The sequence below is a fragment of the Hydra vulgaris genome, chromosome 04, assembly GCF_038396675.1.
Source record: "Hydra vulgaris chromosome 04, alternate assembly HydraT2T_AEP".
Lineage (NCBI taxonomy): Eukaryota > Metazoa > Cnidaria > Hydrozoa > Anthoathecata > Hydridae > Hydra > Hydra vulgaris.
The window spans coordinates 13642501-13665309 of NC_088923.1; the positions used below are offsets into that span (position 1 = coordinate 13642501).

Genomic DNA, 22809 nt, shown 5'->3' on the forward strand with positions numbered 1-22809 from the left:
ATTTAAAGATGTCAAATAGCACCCAGATTTTTTTTTTTGAATTTATTAAAGTAATAATTTTGGATTTAATAAGTTTTTTCTCGTTCCCCGAAAAAATAGTTTTTATGACTTAGAACGTTTTTGTATACATCGATTCAATTAGAATCTTCTTAATTTTAATTTAAAGATTAAGAAACCAACTAAAATATGAGTGGTCTTTAATTTTTGGCCACCGCTGTATATATATATATATATATATATATATAGAACCCTTAGATGTTGTCCGAAAGTTTTTTCCATATTTTGTTGACAAAAAGTAAAAATTAAAATGCAAGACCGGAATTTTTTTTTTTTAATAATGATAGACTGCCTGCCCCAACCAAACCCTCAGTCGATGTAGCAGCACTCCCTTGCGGGTCAGGCTATTTGTCAGTCGATGTAGCAGCACTCCCTTGCGAGTCAGGCTATTTGTCAGTCGATGTAGCAGCACTCCCTTGCGAGTCAGGCTAATTGTCAGTCGATGTAGCAGCACTCCCTTGCGAGTCAGGCTATAAGATAGTCGATGTAGCAACACTCCGCGCATGATTTACAGTAAAAAAAATAAAAATAAAAACATTTTATTAAAAAAAATAAAAATAAAAACATTTTATTAAAAAAAACTAAAATAAAAACATTGTTTATATTGTTAAAAACATTCAAAATGTTTTAAAAACATTCTGGTCAATTAAATTTGCGTTTTTGTGGTTTTTTTAAAAAACGATTAATTTGTAATTAAATTAATGGTTTTGACTTTCGTCCAACACGGAAATGTTGGACGAAAGTTAAAAGTAATTAAAAGTGACGTATATGTTGGCGTAAGAATCACTTTTTTCCTTCCGCTCTTCCCAAAGCCAACAAACTATAGATCTATATATATATATATATATATATATATATATATATATATATATATATATATATATATATATATATATATATATATATATATATACATATATATATATATATATATATATATATATATATATATATATATATATATATATATATATATATATATATATATATATATATATATATATATATATATATATATATATATATATATATATATATATATAGATATAGATATATATAGATATGTGTATATTTATATATACATATATATATATATATATATACACACACATATATATATATATACATATATATATATATACACACACATTTATATATATATACATATATATATATATATGTATATATATATATATACAGACATAAACACACATGCACATTTGTATGTATAAATATATACAATACTTTTAGAATTTAGGTGTTCAAAACAAACTGAGAGAAGAGATAAAGAAGAATGTATTTGATATAAAAAGTATTTCATATGAGGAGGTTTTAAGTATCAAGTACTTAGATTGTGTTGTTAAAGAAACATTGCGCATGCATTCACCTGCAACATTTATTGGTAGAATAAGCAAGAATCAAACAAAGTTTGGTGACTATGATGTACCTGCTGGCTCGTTTTTACGAATTCCTATTGACAGTGCACATATGAATGAGTCTGTTTATCATGATCCTTATTTATTTAGACCAGAGCGATTTTTGACAGGTTTGATATAATTATTTGTAATGATTTTCTATTCTTTTTTTATTTCTAAAATACAATCTTCATTTTCCCTAAGAAACACTTATATCTTCCGACAGACAAACAGAAAAAATAATTTCAGAAATTGAAACTTATGACTAATGAGTTCCAAAAGAAAACAAAAACTGCTTATAAACAGGCTATGTTTGGTTTGGGTCAAAATTTTAGTGTTTAAAGTTGCATTATAATAAGAGTTTCTGATCGAATCTAAATATCCACTTTAAAGATTTTTTCTCATGTATTTTAATCCGATGAATATATCCAATATTTGTTAACTAATTTTTTAATCGCTTATATATTTGTATTCTTTAGACATAAAAACTAGATGGTACTTGTTAACTAATATGGTTAAGCATTTTATTATATATGATTGATAATATATTACCAAATATCTTTATTAAGTTAAACAAAATGGATATGGTGGCAGAAGTAAATTTTAATCTTTTATGTGATTGGGTTAATGATCTCTAACCAATAAAACTAGCTGCATAATCTCTTAGTAGAAAAGATGCTTCTTTGTCATCAGCAGATGTAATAATCAAGTTTATTATGAATAAACTGTGTAATAGTAAAACCGTTTCTGTTGAAGAAAAAGAAATGACCATTAAAGGAAACCTGGAAAAAGTACAAAAAATACAAAACTCAGTATCAAGAAAATTGCGAATCAGGGATAACCAATTCCATATTAAAAATATAAAACAAGTATTTACATTATTTGGCAATACTGAAAAAGATACACACACACATATATATATAATATATATATATATATATATATATATATATATATATATATATATATATATATACATATATATATATATGTATATATATATATATATGTATATATATATATATGTATATATATATATATATGTATATATATATATATATATATATATATATATATATATATATATATATATATATATATATATATATATTCATATATATATATATATATGTATATATGTATGTATATATATATATATATATATATATATATATATATATATATATATATATACATGTTTCAATGTCATATCTTGTTGTACATGAATATATATATATATTTTTGAATATAAAGCATAAAAAATAGCTGCATACAAACTAAATTTATTCTTCATAATATTTCGATCTGCTTTTGCACAGATCGTCATCAGACGTAAAATATAATACTATAAAATAATAAAATATAATACTATAAAATAATAAAATATAATAAATATAATAATATTATATTTTACGTCTGATGATGATCTGTGCAAAAGCAGATCGAAGTGTTACGAAGAATAAATTTAGTTTGTACGCAGCTGTTTTTTATGCTTTATATTCAAAAATATATATATATATATGTTTATATTTATATCTATATTTATCTATCTATCTATTTATATATAACATATATATCTATCTATCTATCTATATATATATATATATATATATATATATATATATATATATATATATATATAATATATATATATATATATATATATATATATCTATCTATCTATCTATCTATCTATCTATCTATCTATCTATCTATATATATATATATATATATATATATATATATATATTATATATATATATATATATATATATATATATATATATATATATATATATATATATATATATATATATATATATAAAAATTTAATGTACATGCTAAGCCATTTATCATTTTATTATCATTTTTTATCATTTTATTATTTAACAAGTCTAAAAAAATCATTTAAGCGGTAATATAAAAGAAGTAAATAAAGTTATAAGTAGTATAAAAACCACTTATGAAGTTTGAATGACAATTCCATAAAAAGTTTTGCATGACAACAATGTTTAATATTTGCTCTATTAGCAAATGTAATTACTTAGGAAAAAACAAAAAAAATTTAATTTTTATAGCCTAACTTTTCCATAAAAAATGTTCAGTGAAAGAAAAGAAAAATAGATGTTAAAGTGCGTAAAAAAATATTCTCTAAGTAAAAGTAATTGAAAAATTTTTTTGTTCTTGCTAGAGCAAGAGTATTTATTTAGACATCCTCTTATAACAAACAATAACAAATGCAGTGGTCCAATTTAAAAAAAACAAAAAAAAAAACAATTATTAGCTAAGAAATAATATACATTAAATTTTATTTTATATTAGTGCCACTATAATACACACACTAAATTTTTAAATTTTGTTTATTTTGTTATTATAATTTTTTACCACGTTTTTTTTAACTTGCTCTCTTGTCTGTCGGTCCAGACACAAAATTCTAAAAGTAAACAAACATCGGAGTTTATTTTAATAATTATTTATCAAAACAAAAAATAAAAGTTGTTTAATTTGTGGATTTTAGTGGGTAAACTTTTGTTAACACCAGTTATTTTGCTTGCATAAAATATAGAAAAATCAATCGAAAAGAGTGGATCTGTAAAAAGCAATTTAAAAGCATTAAATTTCTTAAATATCACCTGTCCATCACAACATTTGGCAGTTTGACACTGATATTCAAAGATCAGTGTCAAAAACAGTCTCTCATTGGAATAGTTACTACATATTTAATAGTTACTGGATCATATGTTAAACATGTATGTTAAACTTTGTTAAAAAAAAAAAAATTTAATGGTAATAAATAAATGAAATTCTAAAACAATATCTTTTTAATGGAGTTTTGCAATGAAAAAATACACTGAAAAAACAATCTCTTTTTAATTAAAATGTAAATATAATGTATACAAAAAATAGAATGCATTTAAGTTAAATTTTTAAATTTATTTCACGCACTATACGATTTGTAAATGGCAACCATTGAGTAAGTTTTATCATGATTTTTTTAATTATCAGTTTAATCTTTTTGGAAACCTTATGGGAAACCCTGAGCTGCTTTGACCCTGATAAAAACCAGATTAAACCCAATCAAGCGAATTTGCATAACTATTCCAACCTGTCCAGAAACTAAAACACTTACCCCTCTAAAACCCGTTCCCATAAGCATAGATGAAAACCATACGGTACGCATTTGTCAATGTTGGCTGGAAATGCTTATTGATTTAGTAAAATGAATGGAGTCCGCAAAAAATAAATGATATTATAAAACAAAATTTTCATATCTTTGAAAACTAAACCCATTTGGAGAGTAAGCTTCATGAAGCTTATCAATTTTTTTTCATTTTATCTATTTCTTTAAATGTATGAATTTCATCTGAAGTAGTGGAATCTCGTTCAGTTGAAGGTTTTCGAAAGTTTAGAATTTTAGGTTGAAAAGGGATTTAACTCATGTTTTAAATTAACTTGTATCCCATATTTTAAATACTTTGGTGCAAAATGATATAAACATATAATTGAATATTTACTTGGTTTTCAGTCTTTTCTGTTTATAAATTTTATCCATTTCTCTTCTGAATTAGTATCTTTAGGGAAACTAAAAACAGCTTTACTTGCAAAATTAGAATTAAATTAAATTTTTTTATATTTATAGCAAGGTCGACAATCAATAATTGCACATTTATTCAACATTTTAATCACCATCTTATTAATTTAGAAATAACAAACAATATTAACTAAGAGTGTAACAAAAAGCAGAATAGCAAAAGACTGGCCGAAAGGCAAAAAAAAAGTCCTTCTAAATTTTGGCCTATTTATGCAACGTTTCCGGCCGAGTATAAAGAAGAAAATTTAAAAAAAAATTCCTTTTTTGGAGAAATGTTGAGTTAAGTTGTTTATAAACTTAAATGTTATATACATTGTTTTTTAATTATGTTTAAGTTAACTTAACTCATCTTAAGTTTGTTTTCCCATCTTTAAACGATATTTGAAATTTATTCCTTCACTGCATTCATAATGATTATCAAAAAAAGTTATAAAGGTTTTCTGAAATAATGTTATTGTATGGATTTAATCACATGTTTTGAAAAGACTCTCGTTTATAGATGTTACCTTAAGTTTTGTATCTATAGTAAATAAGCAAAAGTATATACAAAGAAGTTTATTTAATTAATATTGTGGATAATATATCCTTGAAGTGAATATAACAATGGAAAGATTACCTAGTAGTTTCGTGCGTAAATATAATAGTATACATATTTTTCTTTGGTTCTTATAAAATTAGTTTTAAAAATTTCAAATATTGAAATTTAATGAAACTCTCATTCACTTTTTGCAAGTTGCCATAGTTAAATCTAGTAAAGTCTGGTTAAAGTTTGCATTAGAACCACATTTAAAAATTAATTATATAAATTTGTATTTAAAAATACAAATTTTATATAATTAAAATATAACTATTGTTGCAAAAATAGCCTTACATATATCTAATGTTTTTTGTGCTTATTTTGACAATACTTTTGTCAAGTATTGTCAAAATAAGCACAGGCAACACGATTGAAGTTGCTTACTGTATTAATTATGCAGAAGAATATAACAGTTAGAAAAATGAATGCTGCCGAGTCAATTTCACCAAGTATTCATATTCATATAATCAAAGACTTCCAGAACCCATTTCAAGTAAAGATTTGCTCTGTTCAGGAATACATTTTTGTGATTCTAGAAGATGAGTAAAGCACAAAGCAACATACTGAGCCCTTTTAGTAAAAGCACATCAACAAGTTCATCAGATCCAAAACATGCCTGATGTTATTTTGAGATAGCATAGTTTTCTTGGAGATTTAAAAAAAAAAAAAATCAGTAGCTGAGATTTAACTCTAAAATCTTTTACAGAGAATTAATAATAAGTTGTTTTAATTAGAATTAGATATAAAATTTGATTTTTTTCTGAGATTTTTAAGTTTACCTTTAGGAAACACCTACCACTATTAACTTCCAGTTTTACAAAATAGTTATCATATAGATATTATGGTTGATCAAAATTATTAGATGTTCACCTGACTAATCATACATGTTACAACCTGATTAAGAATTGATACCAGCCTTTTCATACCAGAAGTAGACAGCTCTGTGTTTTTTTCTGCAGAAGAATTTGGGCTTTCATTGAAATTTTTTTAGGCTCTTAAGGTTGAACCTTAAAAACGATTCAAAAAAGATAATGCACTTTAGTGTAATAACTTTAGTGTAATAATATTTTTGTAAAAACTTTAACAAAAAGTATTCTTATAAAATAACTTAGAAGTTATTTAATAAGAATACTTTTTGTATTCTTATAAATTAACTTCTAAGTTATTTATACGAAAAACTAAAATTTTAAACATCTAAATAATATTAGAAAATGCTGGAAGAAATAGAACTGAGTACTATCTTAATTATCTAGCTTCCCAAGACTGTCCCATAAAGTATTGTTAAATTTTTTTGACCAAGACAGGTACTGTTAAAAGTTTTACCGGGGCTGCTGGGATCAAATATTTAATTATCAAATTAAAAAATTTAAATTTTTAAGTTTTTCAATCTCAAATTTTGTAATAAACTATAAAGTTAAAAAACAACAACAACAAGCTATTTATTTTCCCTAAATTATTTTTACAATAGTGTTAATAATAATAAAAATAAAAACAATATTAACAATAATATATAATGATATTAATATAAGGTAACAAAATTAATGCAAAGTATAGTAATAGTAATAATAAGTTTGTTTACATTAATTACCATAAAAAAAAAAAAAATTATAATAATAATAAATATTAGCAGTTATGACCGTACGATTTGGCTCATGGGTAAACCTTTTCCACACCCTATTATATCTAACTTTTTTTTAATTTAGTCTTTTTAAATCAATGAACAGTAGAAAATCGCTTAATCAAAGATTCTTGGCTTTTGGTTAACAATTAATTTACTATACTTTAAAACTATACTTATTTACTTCAATATTTTTTAACATAAAAGACAGTTACGTAGCATTTCTCCCGCTGTTTTAGGAAACTTATGGTTTTAAAAATAAAGATTGATAAATTATTATTATTAATCCTCCAAATAAAATTTATTTAAAAAGCAAAAGATAACACAGAAAATGGGTCACAAGTGCTAAATAAAGATTGTAAACATTATTCAACTACATCGCATAAATATATCATTGGCTTAATTTAAAGAATGGGTTAATTGTTAAATTAAATTATAACAATTAAAAAATAAAATAAAAAAATGACATCACATATAAAAAGTGGAAAGTTTTTAGAATGTTCTAATAGACCAATTTATAATTTTTTTGATAAAAACCAATTTTGTTACACCCATACTACTACATCACTACACTAAAACAGTTTCTGTACCATTTTTAACATAGTTGTTAATGCTGTGATTAAGAAAAGCATAGCATTAGCTATTTTTAGTCACACCAATAACGACTAATAATGAGACACCAATAACAACTTATAACAATAATGAGAGAGGATAAGATTTTGACTTAATAAACTTTCACATATAATTAAAGTTGTAAATTTGCTAAAACACAACTGGGTTTCCAGTAAAAAAAACTTGCTATCCAGTAAAATGTTTTTCCAAATCAAATAAAATGAAAATTTTTTTTTTATGTTTAATGCAGCGTTTAATTGAATAAAATAACAATCCATTACAAATTGATAAGTAATAATGATCCAAATAAGTGGCAGAAAAATAATTTAAATATTGCTTTTAGAGTAAAAAAATTAGTTATTAGAAAATGTTTGAGTTATCAGGAGTATAATTCATAAATAAAGACTCAACTGGAGTTTTAAAAATAGTTTGAGTTATTAAAGGTTATAAGTTATCCAGAGTTTATTGAACATATTTTATTTACTAACAGCATAATGTACTTGTAGTACACATTTTATTATTACAAACAGACTTTATTGTGTGTTTCTCAATGTCAGTACACCGCTTGGCTAGCAAGGACAACACTTTTGGTGTAAATAAAGCCAAGTCAAACCACCTTGAATCCATGGAAACAACATGATAACCACTTACAAACTATAAACACATAACATTATAACACATAATACACATAGAAACTCTTCATATATAACAGGTGTTTACACATTTGTTACTCATAAACACTTTCAAAATACAAATCCATAAAACCTTAACTCATATAAACACATAATAAACAACATACATTACCGCATCAAATAACACATAAAAACACATACCAAAAACAATAATTACAAATATTTACGTACACAACCTTATTTGTATAATATTAGTTAAATTATTTATAAAAAAATGAGGTGTTTAATAGTAAAACCATAATTGTTTAGAGATATAGTACATTTGTAGATACAACATTATTTATGTAGCATTTATTAAATGACATACTTTGTAATGAATGTTCATCAATTTTAAGAAATAAAGTATTAAACAATCTTGTTCTTGAACATACAACATAGAGTTGACCATGTGAGAAGCAAGGATTTTTGAGATAAATACCAACTTTTCAAAAGATTGACCTTGACTTTTATTTATGGTCATTGAGTATGCTAATCTTATAGGAAACTGACAACGTTTGAAAGTAAAAGGTAAGTTTGAATTGAATTGTGTTAACTCATTCATATTTTCTGTTCATGACAATTGCTGAAAATATTGCCAATTTTGAGAAAATTTTATACAGGCTTCAACAATATTAGCTGGTTGCCCTCTCTTTACAACCGAAAGTATTTGCCTAAATTCCTTACCCATAAGAATACCTTTACCACCAAAAGGAAACTTGTTATTGTAAACATCTTAAAGTAACTTATCAATAGCAATTAAAGCATGTTTGGGTATCATGGATGCTTCATCTAGTAAATACAGGTTAACTTGCCTTAGGAGTTGGCCATGTAAAGAATTTAGAACTACATGTGTTATTTTCCCAAATCGGCACAAAAAGTTTGAACAAACCATGAAGTGTACAACCCTTTTTGAAAAGAGTTGCAGATGTTCCTGTTCATGCAGATGTTGCAGTTATAATATGTCTACTGCTAATCTCAGCAATTAAATAGTTGTATGTAAATGTTTTACCACAGCCTGCAGGGTCATCCATTAAAAAAATCTAGACTTTTTATTTTCATAATTAGGTTGCTCACTTAAAACAGAAAGGATAGCATCAGCAATTTGATGCTGATTATCATTTAATAACGGTTTAACTCGATTGCTTTGTCAATAAAAACCTGAACATCTTCCTCTTCATTTTGTTGGACAGAATCTAAAAACTCATCTTAAGTAGGCAGATTATAATCAACTAAAGTTTTGCCATTTTGATTAATTAAAGATTCAGTTTGACACAGTGCTGCCTGCTCAGCAAGCACTAGGGGCATAGAACGGTAAATGTAATCCATCATAGAATCTTTAGAGGCATTCCAAAGATTTAAAGATCATCAGGTTTACAGAAGGTCAAAATAGTGGAAAACAATTGTTCAATTTGTTTGACAACCAAATTCAACAGCCTTAGTGAACGTATTTCTCCCTTCAGCGTCATCTTGTAACAGATCTAATTGAGAACATGCTTCAGGTAATGTATTAAAAACTGTACCATTAACATTTTGCAAATCTTCAAAAGAAACTGCACCTCTAACGTGCAAAAGTAACAATCTAAAATAAAATACTTCACCTGTTGGACTTATACATTATTACAATCACCTTATTGCTACTTCTTTGCCTAACTTTCCATTTGCAAATTTGACTATCAAAAACAAAGTGGTAAGGAATTGCAACATACGGATAGTGTCTCAGTGGATTTCTTCAACCTCTACTTCTGCCATGTTTTTAAATGCAAGAGCAAATGGGTTTTACTGATTAATTAAAGTTTTTAAGAGTTGCATTAACTTATGTATATAACCATCATTACCAGGTTGCTTCATTCTGAATGATACTGCTGCATTAGATATAAAACTGACAAAATGTGGGGAGAACACCTTCTTAAGGCCTTAAATTTTCAACAACGATGCAAAACTTTCCCACCGACACTAAAACAGAAAGGGCCATTATTTGAGGAAGGAACGATTTTGACTGTGAAGGAAGCATAAGATATAGAAGAATTATAACACCTTATGTGTTTAAAACAATTTTGATTGATAGGATGATCAGCATAGTTTTCGGTCATTAAATCAATCAACAATGGTAAATATGGAGAGGAGGAGCTATTACAACTTTTCCTTAATTGCAGTGTAAAAAATGAGTTTTATTTAAAAACTTCTTTGCGCGACAATACTAACAAAAATGGTTTAACTCTCTGAGGTAGTTACTCTCTATGCTAATATTATTTCTTGCTATGCAACTATACCTATTAAGTTCTCGCGTAACCTGATTTCTTTTATTTTGTTTAAAATTTATTTCATTTCAAATATTTTTCGCCAAGACTCATCTCTTCCAATTCGGCGACAATTTATCTCAGCTTGTGTGGGCTCATCTCTTTCATTTCGATGACAATTTATCTCAGCTTGCCTAAACTCATCTCTTTCATTTCGACAACAATTTATCTCAGCTTGCCTAAACTCATCTCTTTCATTTCAAGTACGGTTTAATTCACCTCACCTAGCCTAGTTTCTTTTATTTCAATAGAGTCTAATAATTTCAATTCTTAAATTATTAGACATAGTTAAGCATCAAAAAAGTGTGTAAAAATGACGCTTATTATAATAAAACTTGAAATTTTATTTTTAGATTGAACTTTAAGTTAACTTTCTTTAACTTATCTAAAATAAAGTGTAAGCAAATAAACCAGAGAGTAATATAAAAAGCTAATTATATTCTACCTCTACCACTAGTCATATTTAATTTTGGCATTTTAAAATAATATAGCAATGTGTAAAAATAACAAATTTCTATCAAGAACTTAAACTAAAGTTATAAATAAATTGGTATAATCTTTTTAACTGAGTAATGTTATATATGAAAGGCAGTTATTATTTATTATTGACAAAATATTATTAGCATTTAATCAAAAAAACAATAAAAAGTTACTAAAAAAATTATAAAATTTTTACAAATAAAAAACATACTATGTTAGACACTAAAACACTTACAAAATGTAAGTCCATATAACCTTATATCATAAAAAAATTTTAGCCTCCTTTAAATATACCCCCCCTCCCTCCCGTTTGTTAGATCTGGACTAAAATTCCCACCTTTTATTCCCTCCAAATAGACCTTAAAGCATATATTTAAGCACATAGAACATATATTAAATATAAACATGTTGAAATAATAATTTGCAAATTATAATGCTAAAAAAAATAATTTTATCTTGAAGTTATTTGCAAAAAATATAAAATAAACAAAAAAAAATATTTCATTTTAGAAAACAATAAAAAGTTATATATATGTATATATTTATATATATATATATATATATATATATTATATATATATATATATATATATATATATATGTATATATACATATATATGTATATATATATATATATATATATATACATATATATATATATATATATATATATATATATATATATATATATATATATATATATATATATATATGTATATAAATATATATATATATACATAAATATATATATACATATATATATATATATATATATATATATATATATATATATATATATATATATATATATATATATATATATATATATATATATATATATATATATATATATAATATTTTCTTCCCATAATAAAGAAGGTAATCTCTCGTCGTAAATTCTATAACTTTCTGATCATCAATATGGACTTCGATCTTCTCGTTTTACTGCTGATTTGTTAGTGGTATTATTGATAGGTTTTATTGTGCATTAGATAGATGTGGAGATGCGGCTAAAACTATCGCTCTTGAGATTTCTAAAACCTTTGATAATCTTTGGCATGCTCATCTTCTCCATAAGCTCTCTCTTACTATGTATTGGGTAACATCTTTGAGATTATTGAATCCTTCCTTACTAATTGTAGTATAAAAGTTGTTCTCGATGGAAAGCACTCTTTTTCGTGTTCTGTCACTTCAGTGATTTCTCAAGGTTCTTGCCTTTGGCTTATACTTTTTTTAATTAAAATTGACCATCTCTCAGAGTTTTTCCTACCTAAGATGGCATTGTTTACTAATGATACTACCATTTATTCCCGTCTTGATAATAGCCAACACTCTCTAATTGCTTGAAGGGGGCATTTGAGCTTGAAAAGAATCTCACTTCTGCTAAAGCATGAGGCTCACAGTGGCTGGTGAACTTTTATTGAGATATAACACACTTTATTTCAGCAAAATGCTATCGCAATAATCTAGATCTTGCTATATTTATGAACGGTAATGTGCTTGATAAGTCATCTGCTCTTCATCTTCTAGGATTAACTCTTACTTCCGATCTTTCTTGGAAACCATACATCAAATTGATTGCAAAATTAGTATCTGCTAAGGTTGCATCTCTTTATTGTGCTCGCCACTTCTTTTCTCCGGTTTCTATTCTTCATCTCTATATATTCTACATCGTCGTGATGTGATAATGGTTAGAAACTTTTCTCTTTCTCTTTTCTAAAAATCCTATAATGGACACTGTTTAGAGCTAGCGTCTTCTGTGCCATCTAATAAACTTCATTAATGTGCTACTTGTCATTCAATTTAGTTTCATTTTTTTACTGTAACTGTTCCTAAATGCTCCGAAAATTTATATTCGTCTTGTTTTTTTTCCGCGATCATCGGTCCTTTTGAATTCAATTCCTTCATCTTGTTCTTCTAATTCATATCGTTTGCATTCTTTTAAGTTGTCTGTTAATTGTTATCTTGCTCTATAAATTTCATTTTTTTCCTTTCAGTAACTTATGACTCTAATGGTGTTGTTTGCAGCGTTGTTGGAAGAAAAGATGTCAGAAAAAGATAAATATATAAATTAAAGCTTGTCTGAAAATAAATCGTCATGGAATACATTGTTATTGTAGGTTGTATTGTTAAATCTTATTTTTTTCATCAGCGAAATCCTATTTTTTTTCATCAGGTATGTTTAACTCACGCTGTCTTAAATTTAGAATAGGCATCACAACCTACTTAAAATAAATAAAAAGTATGCTTATTATCTTTTATGGGGTTATTATGCAAAACAATTCATTAAATACTGAAAATGAAAAGCATAAATAACTTTGCAGGTTATGGTATAATAAACACAACTATGTCATGGTTTCATTTATATCCATTATATTAAAATTTATTTTATGATAAATATTTGTAAATAGCAGTTATAACAAACTAGCAGGATAACATTGTCATGTGTTATGCAGGTAAGCACTACAAGTTTTTACATATATACCAATTCCAATCTATTTAAGTTGAATAATAGAACCATAAGAAATCGTAATTGGTAATACTAAACAAAGTTACATATAATACATAAGAAAACAAATTAGTATTAATATAATAATTATAACAAATATAAATATAACTATCATTAAATAGTTATCATTAACTGGAAAATAATCATGAAAAATTTATTCTTTGCAAAAAAGAAAATACGAATCGTGCGGAATTTCTTATAGATAACTAATTTTAAATCTCGAGTTACTAAACTGAGGTTAAAATTTTTTTATATTCTAACTTTATTGGCCTAATTTTTAATTGACATCGTAAATCTAAAAACAAAATAATAAAATTTTATAATATTATATAACAAACTATAATTATAGTATTACCTACTTACTCTTTGGTGCCTAATAGAACGGGGGGTTGGAATAAGCGGCGGGGCGGGGGGGTTGTATATGTCACTAAAACTTAATAAGCAGGGGGGCTGAATAATTTCGAGTTTTTTTCGATACTTAATTTTTTTAAAAATACTTAAATAATGACGTAACGATAGAAAGAAGAAAATAGAACGTTCTTTTTTTTAAAACAAAGTTTTTTGAATGAATGATATTACGTAGCGTAAGTAAGTAGTGAAAAAGAAAATTTTTATAAAAAATTGTCTTGTCTTGGATGGAATTTTTTCTAAAATTTAATAACCGGGGGTTGGAATAAGAATGTCCTGGGTGGAAACTTTTTGAAAAATAATTAGGGGGGGGGGGGACCGTCTGTTAGACACCAAAGAGTATATATAAAAGTTAATATATAGTTATTTATATAACCAACTTAAATGCTAAATATTTTTTTTGTTTTCTAACTTTCTGATTCCATTTGTTTGTGTATATTTTATTTTAATTTATAAATTTACATTTTATAAATCTTTACTCATTTTCAATGAGAAAAGAATTAAAATGTACCTGATTTAAAAGTAGATTGAAAGGATGTAGCTATTAATTGAGTTTAAAGAGCCAGGTAATTTTATGATAAGCTAGATGAATAAATTGCTCACATGGTTAGATTTTATTCAAACTTAACATTTAAAATCAAAAATTGAACATCACTTGATATTCTTGTTATTTAACGTAATTCTTTAATAATTCATAAATACAATTATTTAAATAACTTCTTCAAATCAAACTAAGATCTAATTCTAAGTGGTAAAGGAAAAACCGGCAAATTTTGGGCAATAAAAATTAAAAAAATAAACCTAAATAATTTATATAGACCCATTATAGTTAAAATTTGTATGATTTTTATTGTGCAGAACTTTTTTAACGTTACCAAACTTTAAGTTGGTCGCTTACCGTCTATAGTGTTTTTCTCATTTTCATCTTCTGCTCATCTTAGTAAAAACAAAAAGATGATGTAACCTACAGCTTTCCAGTTGTATAAAATATACCTAATTTCAAAAGTTTAAACAAAAAAATATTACCACTTTCAGAACATGATAAGAGTAAGTTTTTCCCACATTTTTATCTACTATTTGCTTTTTGTTGCTTTACGCTCATCTTTAATTCCATCTAGCCAATAAATGATTCCATTTAACCAAGTTCTGGGGATGATATCATCATAGATTGATAAATCTATAACTTTTTAGATAACATTTATCTACAATATTCTTGTATATAATCTATGTGTGTGCGTGTAAATATATATTTATAAATAGAAAATAACTTAATTTTTTCTTTAACGCTGCATTTAATTAATAAGGACTCATCAGAAATCTTTTGCTGATTAGTAGATTAGGACAGTGGGAATCTTGTTAATCCATTCATGCGCTTCACTAATTAGATGACGTGGCATTTTGCTACCTTAAGAGAGTCATAGTTACTCCTGCTGTTTACCTGCGAGTAGTTGAACTTCTTTACTTTGACATTCAGAGCACTGGCAGAATGTGGACTTTATTGATGAAACACAGTATTAAATAAAAAATGTTTTGCTAAGCGATTTTCTGCTAACTTATTAATACTCTGTTATATATATATATATATATATATATATATATATATATATATATATATATATATATATATATATATATATATATATATATAATATATATATATATATATATATATATATATATATATATATATATATATATATATATATATATATATATATATATATATATATATATATATATATATATATACATATATATATATATATATATATATATATATATATATATATATATATATATATATATATATATATATATATATATATATATATATATATATATATATATATATCTATATTCATATATAAATAGAAACACACACACAGGAGCGGACGCTTTATTGTTTATGCTGACAAAAAAATGCCATACGCCTTGTTGTAGAGTAATTTACTACGTCCTGAAATCCCCAGTTAATTCCGAAAAATAATTAATTACTATCTTTTATTGAGCTTTTATTTTCTGAATTTTTAATAGAACCTTTAACCTTGTTGAGAATATTGACTATTGCTTTCGCAAAAAACATCTCCGCATGAATATATACGTCTAAAATTTATATATTAGTTTACGATTTATTTGAAATTGTATATTTCTTCTAGGATATAGGGTAAAAAGTTAGTATATATATATGTATTGAAATGTTATATACATACACGAAAATATATGCATAAATACATAAAATACAGTTGGGAATGCTGATTAAATTTATTTGAACTTTTATATCTTTTATATAAATAAAGAGATATAAAAGTTCAAGGAAAATTCTCGTATTTGTACTAATCTATTCGTAGCTTGTAATATGTTCTAAATACCGAATTTATGAAACTTCTTGAAGAGAAAAGATTTAAATAAAATATATGTTTGTTCATGTGATGCTTATTAATTAAGTTTAATTCAGCAGGAGTTTTCTTTTTTTTAAATTAAAAAAAAATGAAGTTTAAAATTTATCAAGTTTAATGATTTATAAAAAAATCTTTTTGTGTTTTGTCTTTTTTTTGTTTCTCCTTTTTTATTATCACCATTCCCAACTTTATTTTATGTATATATGTATATATTTTCATGTATGTATGTTATTAACAACATTTAATTTTGACTGCAGGTGAAATACCACCATTATCCTTCCTTACATTTGGGCAAGGTATATATAATTGTATTGGAAAGAATTTTGCTTTGCTTGAAATCAAAACATTCTTGGTCAAAGCGTTGTTGCAATTCGAATTTTCGGTAGACCCTAAGCACTTAGATTATAAGAAGATGATTTCGATTACTATTAAAACCGTTGAACCGTTATGGATAAGAGTAAAGCCTGTTTAAATGTAAAAAAGTAAATGAATGATTTAATTATTTTACTCGTCTAATAAATAATAATACGGTTGACACCGGCATTAAAAATAGAATAATGATAATATAATAAAGTTACCGGTAATATTATCAAAGTGTTAAACTTGTAATTTTTTTTTTATTTAATTATCTTAACCCACATATTAATTTTGGTTTTTTTGTAATATTATAAGATTTTATATTATTATAAGATTTTATATTATTATAAGATTTTATATTATTTAAAGATTTTATATTTTTATAAGATTTCATATTATTATAAGATTTTATATTATTAGAAGATTTTATATTATTATAATTGAAAATTTTTTATAAATGGACTTTTTCAAATCATAAAATATATCCGTATCTATACACTAATATGTATTTTCAATGGTTAGGCTGATGTTAAACCGATATCGACATTTTACAGGTTGATAAAATTGTTGTCAATAAATATGATATCTGTTTTCGTAAATAATTTTGGTTTATCGTGAAATAATTCAACCACTTATTAAAATAACTAACGTTCCATAAAAAATTTCACTAATATTATCCGAAAAACAGAAGGCGATGTTGCAGGAAAGTAATAGGTTTAATACCGTAAAATGGGGTTACTTTGGTCAGCCGTAAAACTTGGGGTTACTTTATCAAATTTTGAGGTCTTTAATAATGGGTAATAATAGCTTTTAATCTCTACGGTAATGGTAAGTAATAGGGTGGAGTGAATTTTAGTTTTTTTTACAATTCATTTAGCCTGGGTGTGCAAAAGTTGTCTATTCATTTCAGAAATACTCTGGAAAAATATCAATGCTCTAGGAAATTTTCTTGAGGTTCCTCAAGACCTTTAAAATTTTAATGGGTCCCTAATATTATATAAAAAAAAAGTTTTTCAAAAGTATGTCATGTTGGGTCTCAAAAGAAGCAAAATTTTATAAAAATTTCAAAAATAACAATTATTATATAAAAAAATTATTATTTAAGATTTTTTGAAAATATTATCAAAAAAATAAACTTTTTTCATTTTTATTTTAAAAGGTCATTTTTTCTGCAATAAACTTTAAAATAACAATTTTTTTTTTTAAATAATTGTAGGTAAGGAAGCATATTGTTTGTTTTAATGCACTTTTGTCACTAAATCTTAGCAACACATCAATTAAATTATTCAAAGTTGTTTATACTAAAATTGAATAAACTTTTATAAGGTAAAACTTTATTAAGTATATTTTACAGTAGCATTACAGGAGGGAAAGGTATAAATCAAACTTACTAGTGCTAATATTTATATCATATGTTGTAATATTATAACTTATAATTGAGGTGATTTAGTAAAAATTATTTTTTTAAGAAATGAGGCCTTCGGGGTAATTTGGGTCAACAATTATTTCAAATTTTTTAAACAGTTATTTTGTAATAGTAATTTATAAAGACAATTATATCATATACACTCGTTCAGATTATATTTGATTTTATTTGTTAAGCTTTTACTGCTTAATTCTAGCCACCTACATCAAGCAATATTTTGTGTCTTAACAAAAATAATTTGAAAATGTAAAACTGTTTCATTTTTAGATACCGAGAAAATACAATAGACAGTTAGGTGCAAGACAATATTCCAATTATTCTTACGAAATGGTTGAGAAGGCTTTGGCAGAGATTGATAAGGGAAAGTCAATTAGGGAGGTGGCATTAGGCTTTAAGATACCAAGAGAAACACTAAGAAAGTCATGTTAATGTAAAAAGTCTCTTAAATCTTATGTCCGACCTTAAGACCTTAGTAATGAAGAAGAAGCTGCCTTAATTCAAAATTACAAATTGCTTGTAAATTGGGATATCCATTAGACGCCATGATTTGGTCGAATGGGTCAAACAATATTTAGATGAAACTAAAAAAAACATTAAGGAATTTAAAAATAATACTCCAGGAATTGATTGTTGCTATAGCTTTGCCAAAAGGCATTAAATATAAAACGCATTAAATATAAAAACATCATGGGCTTCAGTCAATTTCTCTGTAATTAATATTTTGATGAAATAGAAGTATCACTCAAGGATGTTAATCCAGGTAATATAGTAAACTATGATGAGACAAATTGACTGACAACCCCACGAGTAAGAAAGTCTTGACAAAACGAGGAACAAAAAGGGTAACTAAAGACCATAGTAAAATGTCAATATCATTAATATTGTGAGCAAGTGCATTAGGAAGGATGTTGCCAATTTACACAAAGCTACACACCTGTATGATGTTTCAAAAGAGGAGATAAGGAATTTTGATTCGATCGGAACAAAAGTGTGTAGGTACAATGCTGAGTGATTTATTTCATAATTTTTATAGGAAGTGCATTTTGTTTTTTTATTTTGGTTTTATAAAAATATTTTTGTACTCTGTACTTTTTATGTCTTTGACAGACTTAAATGAATAACTGACCTAAATAATCCCGAAATCAGCTTAACTTGAGTCAGGTACAAAATGATTCAAAATCATGGCAATAATTTTACGCCAAAATTTATATTTGCTGTTATATTGATGTTAATATGATTGTTATAATATATTATAACCAATTCCGTTATGATCTGATATTATGCATTAAAAATTATTAGGTAAAGTGTTTCATTTTTAACCTAAGTAACCTCATTTTACGGTAGGGGAAAGTGGTCTAAAACAGGCCCTTAAGGTGAGATGGACCCCTATCAAATCTCTTGCTTGGACAATAATTGTTATAAATTTAACTGTAGAATATTGTGCAGCAGACTATAAACATTTAAGAAAACCATCCGTAAATAAGTTTTTTTCATTGTTATCTTTTGGCAAAAGGAATATTTGAAAGTAGTACTTTTGAAAATTTTTTGAGCTAAATATTTTTTACTATAATCGTAAAAAACACTTATGTTTATTTTGTTATTTTGATAATTTTTAAAGCTTTAACATGTTATCTTTTTATTGGCACAAGATTTTTATGAGAATAGTCTAACAATTTATGTTTTTCACTAAATAACAATAACACACTCCAAACCGGTTAAAATGGGCCCAGGGGCCCATTTCACCCGTGCAATTAGCAAGATTTTACGGCAAAATATTTCAGCTTAGTGTCAGTTAAAAAAAGAATAAATTGGCAATATTATAAATGTAGTAACGGGTTTCATAAATATTTTTGTTTGAAAAAGGTATTTGAAACGACTTCCTTTGCTATTTTTTATTGTAATTTAAAGCAACAGCTATGTATTTGTATTTTTAAAAATTTTTCATTGTCATGTCATTTATTTACAAATATATATATGAATACTGATTATAATTTGTAATTTTTGTGAAAATATGTAAATCTTACTTAATTATAAATTTGGCAATATTTTTTATCAATCCTTATTAAATACAATGTATACATATTATTTAAATATATAATATTGAACTGAATCTAAATGTTATTTTATACTTTGTGTGTTTTTAATTATATTTTAAAAGAGTTTGTAATATATAATTACAAGATTATACATAGCTCTCTATATATTGAAATTATATTAAATATAATTACAGTATATAGAGAGTTACAGTATCGGACAAAACGAGTGCAACCAAATAATGCTAATTTAGTTTCTTTATATTAAAGTGCTGCATTTTTTCAATTTAGAGAAATAACTATGTAACTGTTTAGAGACAAAGTTCTTCAAGTTTTATTCATCACATAGTTCATTATTTGTACACGAAAATTAATAAATTAATCAAAACTATTAAAAAAAAGTTGATTCCCTTTTGGACAAAACAAGTGCAACTCGACAAAATGTTGACCAAGCTGTATATCGCTATCAGTATTTCGTGGCGAATTCTTTGTTGTCGATCACAGCCTTACATCGTCAAGGCATAGATTTCATCAGGTGATCAATGAAACTTTGTGGAATCGCTGCCCAGGCCTTTTGGATTTGTTCAAACAGTTGATCCTTATTACGAACACCTTCACGATCATTCCAGTCAATATGAGATGTAGCAAACAGGAGTCTTTTCTTCTGGTTTTTTAGTGAAATCAGCGGTTTCTTTGCAGGGCGTCGAGAAAACAATCCGGCTTCAACAGCACGTCGTCTGATTGTTCGGTCCGATACAGGCAGCTCTAATTGCTTTTGTATCTCGACTGATGATATCCAGGGATCCTTCTTGACGGATCTAACGATCATAGAATCCTCTCTAGAAGTGGTGGAACGCGGTTTTCCACCTTTGTTATCTGCTGCCAACTTTCCCGTAGAACGATATTTGAAACATAGTCTTGATACGGTCCATTTTTTCACGCGATATTTATCACAAATACTTTTTTATGACATTTCACTTACGTAATCGCCAATAGTTTTCTTTCTTAATTCCAATCCAAGACTGTCGGGAGCCGTTTTTGCATTTGAAGTCATAAAAATAATAAAAATAAATAATCACACTTCTCAAGGCTTACCGTGTTACATTTACCTTGTTAGGATACAATAATGCTCTGTGGAACACAACGTCTTGGTTGGATGTGGACTGTATTGATGTAATGAAACACTTGTTGTATTTCACTTCTTGTATTGATGTTCTTCGATAAAACACTTTGATAAAACTCACTTCAATAAACTGTCTTGATAATACTGACTGATTGACTTCCATATACTGACTGAATTACATGTCGATTTACATGTCTCTTATATAGTTAAATGAACCTGTGTGAACCTGTTCTGGAAGATTCTAGATGCTTCTTTTCGATGCTTCTGGAAGCTTCTGGATGCTTCTGAATGTTTCTGGATATTTCTGGATGCTACTGGATGCTTCCAGATGCTTTTTCTAGAAACTTCTGGAGGCTTCTGCATGCTTCTGTAAACTTCTGGATACTTCCTTTATTTATTAAAAAACTTTCGTGACGTTGACACGGACCAGACTTAAGAAAATGAAACAAACCAAAAAAGTTGCACTTGTTTTGTCCGCTGCAAAATGGCACTTGTCAACGAAACTCTGCCTGTGTGCTGTCACCTGTCAGCTGATTGCTCATGTCATGGCATGCTATGACTCCAGACTCCTGAACTGTTCGCTGTGGTAGTATAGTTCGTTTCGTTTTTAAGACATACAGGGATGGAAAAGTTCTTGCCGACTTAATAGAATTACGAAACATACAACAAGAAATATATTAATCATCCTCTCTAAGGAATTCGAAATAGTTACCATCACTCTCAATACATCTTCGCCATATGTCCGGCAGCTTGGCAATGCCAGTTGCGAAAAATTCAGGGGGCTTTGTATTGATTTAGAGCTGAACATCCTGCATAATTTCGGCAGCATTGTTGAAAATTTCCCCTTCAAAGCCGATTTCATGGGTGAAAATAAATAAAAATCTGACGATGCCATTTTCGACAAATTTCCACTCTTTTAGCTTTCTCTGTCAAAATTCATTGATGCAAGCAAAAAAACGCAAAACAATACCCTTGGCAATAATTCCTATAAAACAAAAATGTTCATTTTTTTATTTTCACAATAAATAAATACCTGAATATTATTTATTTTCATTTATTAAGTACAATTATAAAGTAAGAATATTCTATGAATACATAGAAACACAAACGATTTACTTCTCTCGCATAAACACATAGATATAACAAATTATAACTCGGCAAAAACTTAGTTTCTATATATATATATATATATATATATATATATATATATATATATATATATATATATATATATA

The 22809-nt window shown here is 26.0% G+C and overlaps 1 protein-coding gene across 1 annotated transcript in view; it reads left to right on the forward strand.

The window, feature by feature from the left end:
* LOC100212796 (cytochrome P450 4C1) overlaps positions 1 to 17490 on the forward strand; it is a 68971-nt gene extending 51481 nt beyond the window's left edge. The window contains exons 5-6 of the mRNA XM_065795505.1: positions 1309 to 1603; positions 16893 to 17490. Of these exons, the coding sequence (XP_065651577.1) occupies positions 1309 to 1603; positions 16893 to 17107 (510 nt within the window). The 3' untranslated portion in view covers positions 17108 to 17490. The remainder of the gene's footprint in view (positions 1 to 1308; positions 1604 to 16892) is intronic.
* The last annotated feature ends 5319 nt before the right edge of the window (positions 17491 to 22809 follow it).